The sequence below is a fragment of the Triturus cristatus genome, chromosome 12, assembly GCF_964204655.1.
Source record: "Triturus cristatus chromosome 12, aTriCri1.1, whole genome shotgun sequence".
Lineage (NCBI taxonomy): Eukaryota > Metazoa > Chordata > Amphibia > Caudata > Salamandridae > Triturus > Triturus cristatus.
Window position 1 is genome coordinate 535,432,276 of NC_140595.1, and position 17,913 is coordinate 535,450,188.

The 17,913-nt window shown below is 45.0% G+C and overlaps 1 protein-coding gene across 1 annotated transcript in view; it reads right to left on the reverse strand.

Annotated features, from left to right (window-relative positions):
* Window positions 1-17,913, reverse strand: part of TRADD (TNFRSF1A associated via death domain) — a 138,847-nt gene that overhangs the window by 75,162 nt on the left and 45,772 nt on the right. Inside the window, exon 2 of the mRNA XM_085638244.1 lies at window positions 7,206-7,282. Coding sequence (XP_085494370.1) covers window positions 7,206-7,244 — 39 coding nt within the window. The 5' untranslated portion in view covers window positions 7,245-7,282. The remainder of the gene's footprint in view (window positions 1-7,205; window positions 7,283-17,913) is intronic.

The window sequence follows — 17,913 nt, forward strand, 5'->3', positions numbered from 1 at the left end:
CTCATACGTCTTGGATTGTGTGCGGTCTCACACTCACCTTAAACTGAAATGGAGGTCAGCATAACCTGAGAAGTTGTCGTCCAAAGAATAAGCAGAAGCAAACACCCTTTGCTGGAGACACTCTGTCTCAATAGCAGTGATACGTAAAAAGTAAACAGCAGCAGCTTCCGTGCATAAGGTTCACTTTTCAGCGCAGCCAGTCAAAGGTCCGTAATTCCCTGGCTAAATCAGAGTTTTTTCACAACAAACAGAGAAGTCTCCTTATTTCTCCATCATAAGGAATGGCGTCCGTTTTAAGTGTAGTCAGCGCTTCCGAGCGCGGACTAACAAAAGGAAAAGCAAATGAAGTCTTTGTCTTGCGTCGCGTGGATGACAGGCGGGCGCCTTTAAGCACGGAGTGGGGATAATAGAAACCAGCAGGGAGACACTTATCTCAGCAAGGGAGAAGCTTTTAGCAAGTTTGGGATAACGTGCAAAAGGTAAAGGTCAATGTGTTTTCTCATCGCACCAGGTTGGCGCATTCTCCCTCGTGGAGGAGAATAACGTCCCAAACAAGATTTAAATGTTCCCACACGAAGGGTTGTCGAGTTGGCGCTTCCTCGCGCACGAAAAGGAGATATGCAAACGCGGATGGAGACGAGAGCCCCCACGGGCGTTCCACTCAGCACAGACGATCAGGAGTTCAGAGGATCATGATGATTCAGGACCGGCAGGTTCCAACGGTAGAAAGAAGCCAAGCAATTAGTGTCAGGGGCGGGCCTCATTTAAACACAGGGTCAGCTGATACCTCCTCAGGCCACGTGGGATCACACGCAATCCGCTCTCCCACCCAGATGCATTGAGGTGCTAGTAGTGTAGGGGACTGTGGGCTTATGACTAGATGCAAGAAACTAGGCATGGGTTTACACACAATCTGCTCACCCACCCAGATGCACTGTGGTACTAGAAGTCTAGGAGGCTTATGGGCCTAAGACTAAGTGCGCGAAACTAGACGTGTAACAGTTGTCACAGGTTTCCAGGTCCACTTCTTAAAATTTTTGTGAAGTCTTCAGAGTTGTAAATTTCCAACAACACAAGGACCTGCGGGTGCATTTTTTGTGACATTGTTCAATTGGGCTCATATTGGTATTATACAGCTCATGCTGATTTCGCAGTGATACTTCCTTATTATGTTTTTAGATACTGTCATGCATTAAACACTTCTAATTAAATGATGCTTTAGAAAACATTTATTTTGAAAGCAAACAGATTGCGTAACAGTGCAGCAAAACTGTAACCTTTGCTTCCCTTCAAGATGCAAATATTGTTGGGTTCCTAATGTGCATTCAAAATAAAATCACAAATTTTGTATTCACTCATGCGCACTTTTACATATAATAAATTAGTATTCTGAGAGCATTCTAAATAGCCGCAAATTATTACATTTTGCAAACATGTGTACATATGTTTTGGGGACCACTATCATTAATGGAAGCTGAGTTTACAGCTCCTTATATTTCCTTACAGTGCTCACCAGAACAGTAAATGCTTGTGTTAATGAATCATAAATGGAATTTTGATCATTTTATACTTTTTAAAACATTTTTATTAATTTTCCAGCATTAATAGTCAGTTACATCATACAGCTTGCATCAATATGTTAATTTTTGTGATTAGATTATACCAACTCGAGTTCTACTCCGCTCCCGCCTCCCCCAGGTGGAACTCATGTGTATAAACTTAATGATAACATTTTGGTGTAGATAAAGGTATGCAACAAGGCGAGATCACAGAATACAATGAACTAGCTACAGGTCCGCACTTCCGAGCCACAAGTGAATTTGCTATTTGTCTGCGCCATCCTGAACTGGTGTACCCTCCCCAGTCTGCAGGTCAAACAGCATCTGTCTCCATGCCCTTACATCATCTTCTAGCCTCTCTTCTTTTCTAACATGTTTCATTCTGACCTCTTCTGCAGTCGCCCACTCCATCATATCCCGCAGCCATTCCCCATGACCCAGTGGGTTTACATTCAGCCATTTAATTGCAATTCGCCGTTTGGCGAGTACTAATCCCAGGCTCAGAAATTTACGACCTAACTTTCTTTTGACCAGAGCCGGCAGAAGACCTAACAATACTTCTCGGGGTACTCGCAAATTCCCATCCAGTAGCTTGTTTTATTGTCTGTAAAACCACCCTCCAATACGGCTCAATGTGTGCACATTGCCAAACTATATGCAGGAAGTCAGCTTCAGGGGTCCTGCATCGCGGGCACTCCTCTGAACTCTTGGGGTAGATACCATACAAGGTTTTAAGGGTGAGATACAGTTGGTGAACATAATTATATTGTATGAGCTTAAACCGGGAATTCAAGCTAATCTACTTCCTGGTGGATCTTTAGCCAATCTCGAGGGGTAACATCTTCCCCCAAGCCCTTTTCTCATCTAGCATGTGCTTGAGGGGTGATCGACTGAGCATCATCTTGTAGCGCTCTATATAGGTGAGTTATAAGTCTCCGACCCCCGTCACATCCAACAGTCTATTCAGTGTCTGGGAAGGGGCAGGTTCTTCCGGGCAACTAGGCCAGAGTTTGCGTGCACTGGCTGACATCTTTTTATACTGTAAGAATGGTCCCACATCACGGGCGAATGAGTCTGTTGCATCTTGTTAGGTAATAAATTGAACCCCCAGGTATAAATCTCCTAGCACCTTGAAACCTCCATTTTTTCATTTTCTCACGGACATGGTATTTTCTATATCTATAAAGGGTTTCAGAGCCCATATCGGTATATTGTGTGCAAATTGGGCCCTACGTAGGACTGTCGTGACCACTCGCTCCCAAATCCGGCCCATCTGCCTATCCAAAAATTGGTAAGTGTTCGGGATGCATGCCCCAACTATGAGGAGATCCGGCAGGCCTCGACGACCATCTAGGTGAGCTAACAGCCTCTTCTCCCAATTATCCTCCTCATCAAACCAGTCGATCGCATATTGGAGGTTTGCTGCCACATAATAGAACTCTAAGTTGGGGAGTTCAATGCCCCTCTCTCCCAGGGTTGTTGCAACACACAAAGTCCTATTCTTTCCTGTTTTGTGCACCAAAGTAGTTCCACGAGGAGGCTATCTAGCTCTCTGAAACACCGTCAGGGGATCTCATACAACGAGCCCTGCATAGCATATACGCAGCAGGGGAATATTATCATCTTGAGCAATGCCGACCTCCCCATCAGTGTTAGTGGGAGGTCTTTCCAGAGTTGGACCGACGCATGCAGTCCTGTCAAGGCCTTACCTATGTCCAGATCCAGGATCTGCTGCTTTTCTGTGGCTAATCGAATACCCAGGTAGCGGACCCCTTCCTGGCTCCACGGCAGTGGAAGTTGCAGGATCATTACTAGGTCCATGTCTGCCAGTATCCCAAGCGGCATAAGTCGTGACTTCTGGTCATTCACTGCAAGGCTGGAGACTGCTGCAAACCCAGACAGAACGGTCTGCAATATTGGCAGTGCCCCCGACGGCTTTCACAGATACACCAGGGCATCGTCGGCATAAAGCCATATTACATGCACAGTCCCCCCCTACCTTCATTCCCCATTTCATAAGCCTGAGCCTTACCAACGCCGCCAGCGGTTCCATTGCCACTGCAAATAATAGTGGCGATAAGGGGCATCCTTGTTGCATGCCAAGGCACAGGAGAAAGAACTCCCACACATAGTTGCCAGTTCAGACTCTGGAGATAGGTGCAGTATATAGCAGTTTTACCCATGCAATGAAATTGGGTCCAAACCTTATTTTCCTAGAACATTTTATACTTATGGATGTTTATTTTGCCTTAGCAGTGGAAAATAGTTTTTCCCGAACACATGGTGTGGCATTGTAAACTGGCCCCCAAATGTTTACACTGTAGGCGATTAAGTCTACTTGCCGTGGGAAATATCTTTTACAGCAATGTTTTTACCACGCAGCCCTTACCACGAATGCGATTTTTTATGCCTTTACCAAGTATACCTTTATCACGCATGGTAAGTATAGTTAAGGTAAGTATATGTGTGGGTAAGGGTATAGGATGGTAAGGGAGTTTTAGGGTTTAGGCGTGGGTAGGAGCCGCCAACAACCTCACTCAGTGGATCACCAACTGCGCTGACGCCCTTGCACCACTGAAGAACCCCCCCAGCATACACGGCAGCAAGAAAACCCCCTGGTTCACCGACGAACTCATCACCTCCAAGAAGAACTGCCGCTCCCTGGAGAATACCTCGCGCACCAACCAGACCACAGACAACATGACTTCCCTCAAGCACGCCACCCGCAAACACCACCAACTGATCCACGCCACGAAGAAGACAGCCTTCAAGGAACGATTGAACAATAACACCCACAACAGCAAAGAACTCTTCACCATCGTCAAAGAGCTCTCCAACCCCGATGCCGGAAACAACGACATCACTCCCTCGCAAGACCTCTGCGACTCTCTCGCCGCCTTCTTCCACGACAAGATCGCCAACATACACAACAGCTTTGGCCCTCCTACCACGACCCTCACCACCGAACCGACGCCCCCACCGCCACCCTCCGCACCTGGACCCCGGTCAGCACCGAAGACACAACACGCACGATGAACACCATCCACTCCGGATCCCCCACGGACCCCTGTCCACACCACATCTTCAACTCGGCCGACTACATCATCGCACCCCACCTCCTCGACATCATCAACGCCTCCTTCAACACCGCCACCTTCCCGGATTGCTGGAAACACGCCGAGATCAGCGCCCTGCTGAAGAAACCTACAGCTGACCCCACCGACCTCAAGAAATTCCGCCCCATCTCGCTCCTCCCGCTTCCTGCCAAAGTCATCGAGAAGACCGTCAACAGACAGCTAGCCGCCTTCCTTGAGACCAACGGCTCCCTCGACCACTCGCAGTCCGGCTTCCGAGCCAACCACAGCACGGAGACCGCCCTCATCGCAGACACAGACGACATCGGATCCCTACTGGACAACGGGGAAACAGCGGCCCTCATCCTCCTGGACCTCTCCGCAGCATTCGACACTGTCTGCCACCGCACCCTGGTACAACCCCTGAACAACGCCGGAATCCAGGAGAAGGCCCTTGAGTTGATCACCTCATTCCTCGCCGGAAGAAGCCAGAGAGTCTGCCTCCCCCATTCCGGTCAGCGGCCACTGAAGTCATCTGCGGCGTTCCACAGGGGTCATCGCTCAGCCCCACCCTCTTCAACGTCTACATGAGCCCCCTCGCAGCCATCGCACGCCAACACGACCTCACGATCATCACCTACGCCGACGACACCCAGCTCATCCTCTCCCTCACCAACGACCCGGACACCGCCAGAGCCAGCCTACACGAAGGGATGAAAGACATCGCCGAATGGATGAAGAACAGCCGCCTGAAACTGAACTCAGACAAGACGGAGGTTCTCATCCTGGGGTCATCACCCTCCGCCTGGGACGACTCCTGGTGGCCCCCTGCCCTGGGCGTCACCCCCAAGCCAACGGACCACGCACGCAACCTGGGCTTCATCCTGGACTCCTCCCTCTCAATGTCCAGACAAGTCAACGCCATCTCGTCTTCGTGCTTCAACACCCTGCGCATGCTTCGAAAGATCTTCCGATGGATCCCCACCGTGACCAGGAAGACGGTCACCCAAGCCCTCGTCACCAGCCGGCTGGACTACGGGAACGCCCTCCACGCCGGCACCACCACCAAACTCCAGAAGAAACTCCAACGGATCCACAACGCCTCAGCTCGACTCGTCCTGGACATCCCCAGTCACAGCCACATCTCCGGACATCTGAGAGACCTTCACTGGCTCCCTGTCAACAAAAGGATCACGTTCAGACTCCTCACCCACGCACACAAGGCCCTCCACGACCTGGGCCCCAAGCTCCTCAACAACCGCCTGACCTTCCACCAGCCCACCCGCCAGCTCCGCTCCGCCAGCCTCGCCCTCGCCGCCGTCCCACGCATCCACAGAGCCACCGCCGGAGGAATATCCTTCTCCTACCTGGCGGCCAAGACATGGAACTCCCTCCCCATCCACCTCCGGACAACCCAGGACCATCTTGTCTTCAGGAAGCAACTCAAGACCTGGCTGTTCGAGCAGTAACTTCCCAACCCCAACCCCCCCCCCCCCCCCCCCACCCCCCCAGCGCCTTGAGACACTCCGGGTGAGTAGCGCGCTATACAAATGCCATTGATTGATTGATTGATTGATAGGGTAGGAAGGGAATTTTTAGGGTTTAGAGGTGGCTAGGGGTACGGGGACTTTCAGGTTTTAGGGGTGGGTAGGAGCATAGGGTGGTAAAGGTCTCTTTAGGGTTATGGGGTTGGTACAGGCTAAGGGTGGTAAGGGGACTTTTAGAGTTTAGGGGTGGGTAGTGGTATTGGGTTGCCACGATATTTTCAAGGGTTATGGTGTGGGTAGGGGCATATGATAAAAGTAATTACTCCAAGGGCAGCCTCCCCCCCACCCCAGAAGAAAAAAACACAAATATAAAATATATATGATAGAGAGAGCGAGAAAGAAAGAGAGGTTTAACTTGCCTTACTTTTACCACAAGGTAGGTATAAGCATATGCGAGATAAAGGCCTGCATTGTAAACAACGCGTGGTAAAGGCATGCGTGGTCAAGGCATGCGTTGTAAAGTCGTACAACCCTTGTCCTTTGGTCAACATTTAATATACAGACTTGTCCTTAACCCCAAACAATATGCCCTGGGCATCTATCATAGGTACTCCACATCCCCAATTCCACTTCTTTTGCAAATCTTTGAAGAAGTAGCAATAAGTGCACTTTAGTCACACTTGAAACTACATGAATGCTTGATAATGGGCAGGCAGATTTTCAATCGCAGGGGGGGGGGGGGACGACTGAGATGGCCCCGAAAGACTTACAGTTGTCCTGTAGATTTCTTTCAGCACTGGCATTCCATATTTGGGTCTTGTGTCGTTTTGGAAGTGTTTGAACTGGGATGGAAAGATTCTAACAACCCTGCTACTATTCAGTCTTCAAAACTCTGAAATCAACTCCACCTCACCAGGGCACTTGGTTTACACATCTCTGCTGGAAAAGACCTTCAATCTAACAAATTCTAATAAAGTCTTATTAGGACAGCTTGCCAGGCAAGTCCCTCTTTCTTACCATTTCATTGTGTGTACTGACTATTCAGTTAACACTGGGCACTTTATAGCGTAATTAACAAAACTTACCGAATTGGAAAACTGTGTATTCCCTTTGGAAATCAACATTTGAGGCCCTTCTGACACTGACAAGAGTGGACAGCATTCTGAAGCAAATAAAAGACAAAGTCATTACAAAATGCATTTAGAAATAATTACCCATAACTGCAATGAGCAGCAACGTGAACTTTAATAACCTATTGGAGGTAAAATAATGATAACTAGATTCTCAGGCATTTCAGCATAAATAATCGGACTTAATTTATCTGTAGCTTTAACAGGAGAAGATAAGAACGTGATTTAGGCTGCTCATACCTGGCCATCAAAATCTACAAGAACTATCTAATGTGTTTGCAACTCAAATGCCAAGCATTCTAAATGCATCACTGTCTCCGGGGATTGTTCTCATTTAGCTGGTTTGCTATTGAAGAAACAATGTTTTCATGGATTATCCGCTAACACCAGGAATTATCAAACATTTTCATAGCTACTGTAAAAGGTTTGTGCTGGACCAGCTTAAAGCTAACATAGAAGCAACAAACAACTTGACTCTTTTTAAGCAAGGTTCTAGTCTTTGTGAGCCTGTCCTCATTGTTGTGCTTGGTGACTGTCATGGGGGTTGATAGATATGGTGTGGCCGCTCTGCTTCTAATGGGCCCTTCAGCTTTACCCGACATACTCAACCATAACACTTTACTAACTTGACTTCAACAAACTAGTGTTAGGGGGCTAGTTCTGAAATAGAGTTAACTTATTATTTATGTATCTGAAGGTTTAAATATTGTGCTCTATGGCTCCTTTTGGTTACTTGAGAGCTCTAGAAAAGATAGAGAATGGAACGTTAGACGATCCCTGTCCAAAATTGTTCGGTCACTACACATAGATGTGTGAATGTAATTACACGTGCCATGGAATAGCTTTGTTTTCAATTATGTTAAGATTAGGTTGTAATACGGTTCCTTAAATTGTTTCAAAATAAGTAGGTAAGGACACAGTTCTCAGGATTAGCTCATACTCTTTAATAAATTCACAGGTCAATATCTGTTTCGTGATTTTAATGGTTCTTCAGGGCCAAAAACGTTCATGACGCAATCACTAAAAACACAAATACAAGGGCAAATAAATATGTGCGTACCTATTTCAATGTCACATTGTGTACATTAAAATTTCTCTACACTGTTTTTCCATTTAAGTAATTAAAATATCATCCTCATCTCATGATTTTATTGCAAGACATCTTGGATCTCCTAGCAATTTAAACTGCCCTGTGGGGTGCCACAGGGCTCGTCCCTGAGCCCTGCGCTTCTCAATCTCTATGTTACCCCGCTGGCTACAATCATCAGACAGTTTGGCTTCTCAGTGGTCTCATACGCTGATGACCTCAAGTTAGTGGTGTCAGTTTCAAGTAACGTTGAAGAGACAGCAGATCGATTTAATAGCTGCATGACTCAGGTCACCCAGTGGATGAGCTCCAAATGCCTAAATTTGAAAGGCGGAAAGACCGAGGTTCTTCTGTTAGGCACTGACACCTCCTTTTGGTCACCCAGATGGTGGCCCCCTAGTTTGGGAGACCTTCCAGTTTCATTGCAGAAGGTGAAAAACTTAGGGTTCACCTTTGATGACAAACTGACCTTTAAAAATCAGATCAGTACCCTCACCTCAACTATCTTTTTCATCTTAAAATTAATCAGGGAAGTTCGTCCTTTCATCCCGCCCGACTCCCTAAAAACACTTGTAACAACACTGGACCGGTCCAGAATGGACTATGATAATGCTTTGTACATGGATATCCAATCGCAGTATCTTCAGAGGCTACAGCGTCTCCAAAATGTGGCAGCTAGACTACTGCTGGATATCCCTAGTCCCAGCCAGTCTCCCACTGTCTGAGAACCCTGCACTGGCTTCCAGTGGACAAGAGGATCAAATTTAAATCCCAATGCCTAGCTTTCAAGGCACTGCATGATTCCGGTCCTCATTTTCTGAAGAAACATCTGAACTGGTACGTGCCTTCCAGAAATCTAAGATCCATGCTTAGCAAACTCCTACACACTCCCAGATTCAAGAAAGCTCGATGGGGTGGAAGAAGCTTCTCATTGGGGATGGTCAAAACATGGAACTCTTTCCCGGCCTACATAAAGAATAGCCCTGCACGGTTATAAATTCAGCTGTACTAGTCGCTCTTAGTCAGGAATTTACTTCTTTGTTCGTTGTAGCGCTGCTTTGCAAAAACATAACCAAATATATATATATATATATATATATATATATATATATATATATATATATATATATATAAATAAAATTCACTGAAAAAACCATAGGTTTCACACATGTTATAGTTAGCTGTACATTTCACTCGTAAAAAACCAATGAAATTCCCCCGTTATAGTTAGTGCAGGCAACTATAACTGACGCGACCGCAATCCTCTGCTGATGCTAATACTGTATTTAGACACTTATTTGCCCATGTCTTCTTCCATTAAATTTTAGCTATACATATATTACAAATATTTTTTTTTCATAAAGACATATGTCATCAGCAGAGGATTGCGGTCGCGTGAGTTGTAGTTGCCTGCACTAACTATAACGGGGGAATTTCATTGGTTTTTTACGAGTGAAATGTACAGCTAACTATAACATGTGTGAAACCTATGGTTTTTTCAGTGAATTTGCAAGGTTTTTTAAATGCTAATTTCTAACTATAACGTGTGTGAAACCTATGGTTTTTTCAGTGAATTTGTACGGTTTTTTAAATGCTAAGTTACTTTACGCCGTTCGTGGCGTGCGTGCCCAGTTAACGCAGTTCGTTCCGTGCGCGCACCGTGCGCGCACAGTGAGCACGCGGTGCGCTTTGCGCACCGCGCGCCCACTCTACGCAGTTAGTGCCGTGCACGCACGGTGGTCACGCAGTGCGCTGCGCGCACCGCGTGCCCACGTTACGCGGGATGGGCCATGTACGCACGATGCACCTTTTGTGCACGGGGGGGGGGGGGGGGAAGTGTGGATAATATTTTTTTTTTTTTTAACTTTTTCCCGTACGGTAAGCGTAATCGGCGATTTTTCGAAAAAAAATAAAAAAATTTTGGCCTTGGGGGTTGTTTGGGGACCCCTATATCAATGCTGGGTGGTTATGAACTGAATATACTGCCCCTTTAGATGTTTTTTGTCTTTGTTTTTGCTGCCCCACTCAGAGTGCGAGAGAGAAAATGGCGGCCGCCGCTTCCTGGTTTCGACCGATTCGAATGTTTACTTAGATCGAACAGCCAATCAGAATCGCGCTGGCGCACGTCACCGTACGCGTACGGTAAGCGCACCGTAAGCGCACCGTAAGCTGGCTCAGATATATATATTGATTTAAAGGCTATTTTCTCAGAATCTACTGAACAGATTTACACCAAACCAACAAAAGGCACTTCCTTGACCTGTAGACTACCTCTCTGCCAAATTTCAAGGAACTCTGTTCAGCCGTTCGGGCTGTAGCTGTGTCTAAAGGTCCTATGGAAAAATGCATGGGAAAAACGCGTTTTGGGACCCCCCTTTTATCTCAGCCCCCGCTTGACGAATCCCCCCCGAGACTTTCAGGGTAGGAGCGGAGCGTAGCGCCCCACCTATTTTGAAAATTTCGCGAGGATTCGTCGACCGGCGCCAAAGTTATTCAAAATAGAATGTTGCGGTTTTCCTATGGTAAGAGGGTCCTAACTATAACTACCTACTGGCGACCGCCAGTAGGTAATATATATATATATATATATATATATATATATATATATATAAATATATATATATCCACTTATCTAAGGAGATATATTATTAACATTAACTTAATAGATTTATCCATGCCTTCTCTCTTTCGAACAGCATCGGGCTTAGTGCCTCTGTAGTGGTGGATACATGCTAAACTGTGTCACAAGAGGGTAGCCTTTTAAAAGGACTCCCACTACGGGCAGTTGGCGTTCTTGGTCTCTATGATCCTGCATATTCATCTAACAAAAGTATCAGCTACTCTATGGTTACATAAAATGCTCCTCAGTGTGCACCTACGTCTGAACATGGATACCGCTATATCACAATGTCAGTCACGTATGTTGTATCCTCATTTATTGTTGCTTTGATCTTAATTCTATTAGCTTACAAATAATGTGGATCTCATATTTGCAAGCATGATGAAAATTAACAATTATTATAGATTGGTGAAACTATAAACTTCTATTAAAGGGAATTACATTTACAACTTTGGAGAATACAAACGACAGTTTAAGTAGGATGTAAACCTATTAACTTGATCTATCGGTGCAGTTCTGTCGTTTACCATCTCCTTCTGCTAGCACTTCTGTGCCTCTCTATTTTGCACTTGGTAAATAGACCCTTCGCTTCTTGATACCATCTTTATGATAAGTGAATTAAATTATTTTTGTTGAAAATGCTAAAAATGTTGCTTATCCCAGCTTTTCATTAAAAACCTCCTAATTGTACATATAACACGCAAATGAGAATCATTTTCTTGAATACTTGTTAAGTTGGTTTCCATCGTGATTCAAACCTGTGTGTCCTAATGTCTGTAGACTTGCCACCTAGCTACTAAATATCTCTTTGTCTGGAATTAATTTCTTACTGTATTTTGACCATACTGAATACTTAGTTTACAATTCTTGATGTTAGCTTTTTGAAGGAAATACCAAAACTTAAGAGAAGGTATTTTGTTATTGTAAATTAAATGTATACTGTTATTATACCCAAATTCCCAATCGGAGCTGATGGATCATAATTTTAGTCTTAGTATCTTAGATTTCTGTGGTCTTATGTGGTTATTGCGACTCAACTTTATCTCAAAAGTGTTCTTGTTAAAAGAAAATCTGAAGACCTATTCCATTGGGATTCTTATTAAGCTAAACCTTCACCTATTCATTTGCATTCAAACCTCCCTGCACAGACCACAATTTATGAATCCAAAATGCTTCAAGTTTTCTTAGTCTTAATATTCTATCTCCATCCCTCCTTTTTAGGTCGAGGGACCGTCCGGTCTGCCGAAGGCAGAACCGGAAGTCCGGAGATTTCATGATTCTTAGAGTGGTTATTTAGCCCGCCTCTTTTTGCTTCTCCTCCATTGGCTGGCTTCCTAAACTGAGGCCAGCCATTGGAGGAGAGAGCCATCCCTCTAAATAGGCTCCGTCTTTTTCAGATTCGGGGGCGTGTTCCCTGCTCTTCTTTCCACTTTTTAGCCACGCCCCCGAATCTGAAAACCGCCGCTGCGTTTCTCCGAGGCATTTCTGCTTCGCCTCGGAGAAAGGCAGTGGTGTGCTTGTTAAATAATGAGCCACGTTTAACATAATTGCCCATGCTTTAATCCAGGGAAGTCAGTGTCGTGTGTGAAGGAAGACATCACATGCCGTGTGTGTGGGAATGTAAAAGCGACTCCGTATTTTAATCGTGACAGAGTTCGTGGCCTGTGACCCCGGATGCGAGCTTAATCACGTTTTTGCATTTTCTCTTGCCCGGTGCTCTTTCGGTCTTCCTGGTGCTCCATGCATAGCAATGTTGTTTCAAACAACCCGTGACAGGGTGTGACAAAACAAACAAAGGCACCCCCCTCTTGTCACCTCCACAGCCAGTGTTGGGAATGGGCGCTGCATAGCCGGCCTGCACCCCCTCTGAGAGGTGATTTGAGAGGGCCCGCCATCGCACCACAAAGCATCATTAAATACGCAATGGAAGGTGTTTTTCATGTCATGCGAGCTATAACCTTTCTGATAAAACCGTAACGCATATGGTTAGCCGCTCCAGTCTTCCCTGTCAGTGAGTGAGAGTTTAGCAGGCCGACGTGTTTATACTCGCTGAGAGGGAGCCTCGGTGACCAACACAAGTTCCTGCAGAGGTTGGTGTTGAAAGGCCTTCCTGTCAGACCCCGAGTAAGGATATCGCCTGGTAAGCAAGAAACGTGTTCATGTCTCTGAAACCGGAACATTATTCGACTTGAACTAAAGCCCCTTTTCTGGGAGCGTGCAGCCGTTGCTGTTCCAGCTCCTGGTGCCAACACCCAGGAGGTGTGGAGTAACATTTTACACACAGGGCCCTCGCCCTAGAGAAGTTAATAGCTGAACTGGGGTTAAAGTCAAGCACGTGGCTGACATGATGCTGATTATGTCGGTCCAGAGTCCGAGCACGGCCAGGAAGTGATCTGAAGGGCTGTGTTTAAGAAAGGCAGACACTCAGTATTTTTGTTTTGTGCAACCCAGATTGCATAGTCACGCGTGGAGAACGGCAACTTCAATCACCTGAATACAGAGACATGGTCTGTTGAAGGTCATTTAACTTCTATGACATTGAAGTTTCTGCTTCACTGTCATTGGAGGGTGATGTGTTTGCTTGTTGTGGGTTATTTTATTATTCACCTTCAGAATGCCATTGTAGAGTGCCCAGCTTGCCAGTTATTCAATGATGCTTCCGTACTTTTTCGATGCAGTGTACTTTGATGCAGGCTGCAAGTTATTTTGCGGTGCGCCTATTTACTGTCTTTGTAGGGGGTCCTGCTTGCTGCAGTTCTATTATGAAGCGCATTTACAGTATTATTGTACTGTGTTCTGCTTTCTGGCTATGAGTTGTCTGGTGATGTGCTTTTACAGTGTATTGCAGGGTGCTGTGTGGGTTATTTTATGATTCTTCGATTCCTATGTATGGCAGGGTGCTCTACTTGTGGGTTATTTTATCATGCATCTGGAGTTTGTCATTCTTGTGCTTGCTGTCTGTTTGTTCTTTTATGATGTACCTGTACAGTGTCATAGCAGAGAGCTCTGTTTACTGGCTTTCTTATGATTTGTCTATGATGTAACTGTGCACTGCGCATTGCTAGCTTGTCTTAAGTTCTTTTGTAATACACCTATTTACTTTAGTTGGAGGTTCCTCTGGTCGTGCGATATTTTATGACGCATCTTTATACCGTTCTTACAGGATGATGCGACTGCCCGTTGTATGTAGTTTTTCAGTTTTTAGGTCGAGGGACCGTCCGGTCTGCCGAAGGCAGAACCGGAAGTCCGGAGATCTTATGTTTCTGAGAGTGGCTATTTAGCCCGCCTCTCTTTTTGCCTCTCCTCCATTGGCTGGCTTCCTAAACGGAGGCCAGCCATTGGAGGAGAGAGCCGTCCCTCCAAATAGGCTCTGTCTTTTTCAGATTCGGGGGCGTGTTCCGTGCTCTTCTTTCCACTTTTTAGCCACGCCCTTTTTAGGCGTGTTTTTCTCTCCTCCAGCCAATGGCAAGAGGAGAGAAAAAGAAACACGCCCCCGAATCTGAAACCGCCGCTGCGTTTCTCCGAGGCATTTCTGCTTCGCCTCGGAGAAAGGCGGTGGTGTGCGTGTTAAAGATTGGGTTTCTAGCTGGTGAGCTTCCGCATTCTATGATCGCCTATTGCCGCCAAATAACGAAGCTTGTCCAGCCAGGTGATGTGTATAGGAGCAGGGGGTGATGCATGCCGTTTTGTATGCAGCCTTGGCTTCATTGGGAAAACAGTGAAGTGTTACCACAATCAGTGAAACATGGTGATTCCTTTTGGTCCCTGAGACGAAAAGTGCTGCCGACTGTAGGCTTGCTTTTAGCAGAGTGAAGTGAATCTTGCAAAGAGCAGTCAGGAGAGGGTTACAATAGTGGATATCGCCAGAGTGCACACTGTCATGCTGATTGGAGCTCACCCTACTGCTGTTACGGTATCGGGAATAGTCCCTGCTCCCACTCACTCACTCGCCCGAGCCCGGAGGAGCACCCGGTGCCCTGGTGAAGACGCTTCCACCGTTTCCTCCACTACTGCGTCCTGGCTTCTGATTGGATGGATTACAACGTCCCAGCCAATCATGTGCGACGCTCGTTGAAAGGACGTTACAGATCACTTTGCGTCCCAAGCCTCGTTTGGGGGTTACAGTCTGTTCTCATACGTTTGTAAACAACTTACGCGGGGGATACCTGAACAATTGATTCAAAGTACAACTGGGCGACTATCGTAGCCACAATAACAACACATATGTTATTAAAAGGTACATTAATTAGAACATGTACTTTTACTTTAAATGCAATGTTTTGTTATCCATGCATTATGCACATTTTGTAATACCAGCTAAGGTTTCCGAAGGTCATTTGGGTAACCTATGCAATAGACTGTGGGCATTTTATTTATGGTGCACATTTTTTGTTCCTTCTATTGCATTTTATTTTTTTCAAGATGGCAGCCTTATATACCAAAAGCAGACGCCATCACTCTGTACCGTTGCTAGGCGCTTGAAGGAGGCGGCGCCCCCAGGGTCGGAGACACAGCCCACTCCACGCACCCCCGCCTCTATCTCTCCTTGCGCATCCTCCCCCCTGCCTCGCCTCTGGTGTCCCAGCTCCAACGCAACAAACAGCCGCTGGGGCACAAAAACACCCCCCACCCCGCCTCAGTTAAAACACGGCGGCACGCTACAATCACTCTCTATCTCACTACCTCACTCTTTCTATCTCACTAACTCACTTTCACTCTCTCACTACCTCTCTCTCTATCTCACTACATCACAACATCACTCTATGCTTATATATCACTACCTCACAACATTCCTCTCCCTCACTACCTCACTCTTTCACTACCTCACTCTCTCTATCTCACTACCTCACTCTCTATCTACCTCACTCTCTATCTCACTACCTCACTCTCTCTCACTACCTCACTCTCTATTTCAATACCTCACTCTCTCTCTCTCTATCTCACTACCTCACTCTCTCTCTGCTAATGCAATAGGTATCACATATGCAAAAAAAAACTAATGCCAATAGAAATGACAATGCCATTTATTTAGGGATACAAAAATGATAAAAAAATAATGAGCAATACCAATAGCTCTACCTATAATATTGCCGAGACCATTGCATTGTAAATGCTTGTTTAATGTACTGTTGTCAAGTCAGTGAATCTGGTCTTGGGTACTTCAGGTTCTGTGCATTCATCTCTGAAATGTACAGCTAGAAGGTATCTCGTGTCTTTATTGCGTAATGCTCTCAGATGTTCCTGCAATCTTATTTTGAGTTTTCGGATAGCTGATCCAACCGACAATTTATTGCACGCATAGTTCACCTCATATACACAAAACATGGAATTGCAGTTAATACATTTGTTAATTCGGAAAACTTAATATTGAAAATATCGACAAGTTCCTTTTGTCTACTATTTGTGAATGGACAACTGCAATGCTCACATTTGAAAAATAATGTTTCTATAGTTAACCACCGGGTCGTATTTTGCTTGTGGGTGTATTTAATGGTGTCACTAAGATTTAGCTTTTCTTTTAGCATGATGCTACCTCTATAGGTAACTTGTGCATTATATGTTATACACGTTTTCAGATTACATCACGTATAACGGCTACCAATGCTCCTTCAAACTCTTATACACATTGAGTTTTCGCCAGTATATTGCATTAATCATTCTGATGACACCTTCATTGCCTCCCAGACGGACTCTCTTTTCAAACCTTTTCCCCATTTCCTTTCTTTCCCTACTGTAATCCTCATTTCTGCTGCATAGTCTTCTTACTAATTCCCCATAAAGTATACTGGAATTCTGATGCTTTGGATGTGAGGAAGCTGTATATAAAAGTATATTTGTTGCAGAGTCCTTCCAATTCAGTTAGCCGCTCAATTTACTATTGCTGATGAACAGATTACAGTCCACAAATGTAGTCTTTGTGCTAAACTCCAGAATTTTCAATATTGCCTTCATTATTATTCAAAATGTCATGAAATGATTTGAAATTCTCTGCAGGCCCTTTCCAAATCAAAAATTGTTGTCTATCAAGTATCACCACAGAGTAACATTTTGTTCAAAACTTAGTATGTTGGCCTGCCCATCCTGTCTTTGTCAAATGTTCCCATAAACAAACGTACATATGATAGGACAAATCTAGAGCCCATTGCTGTGCCCCTAATTAGTCTGTAAAGACATTCCTTGTAAATCTTCTGATAACATATCTGAATCATTAAAACTTCTGTATTATTTCAGACAACTTCCTCCTAGCTCCCAAAAATCTCTCTCTCACAATTTCTTCATAACACGCTCCGTCATTGAGCTGCGGGGGCCTTCACTATGGTAATCCTCAAGTCGAGAACAAACAGATTTCCTCCTTTGTGTGCCTGTCTGATAATGATTTATTGTCATGAAAAGTTCTTAATGTCTCACGGTCTACCTTAGTTACGTTATCAGAATCACCCATTCTCTTCATTTTTTCCATATATGAAAATATTAACGTTGTCTTTGCAGGGTAAATTAGGCACAAAGACAGACTTAAGCTTTAATCTTGTATCAGAGGTATGATGTACATCAGTATTTAGTTGTGATACTAACAGTGTAATATTGATATACTTAACAGAGTCTAATGTAATTAAAGCGTGTTCATCAAGTAGCTCTTTCACAGGTATTTCAGTTTTACTATGCTATTGAGGAACCATTTTGGGTCTCATGGTATGACTTCAAAGATATTTTAAGTTGAGGTTCTTCTAAATGTAAACAACTCTGTTTTAAATGGTGGGAGAGCAAGGCATTAGAACATTATTAAGACTTGAAGATAACACCATGAGGACTTAAAATTAACTTGTTTCCTTCTGCTGAAGATATGAGTGAAAGAACTGCTGAGAAATGGGAAGAGGCTCTTATAAATACTTTGATTTAGATAGACTCCTAATTGAGCATGCAAAATAACAGAGAAACAGATGATGGGCATGGCTGAG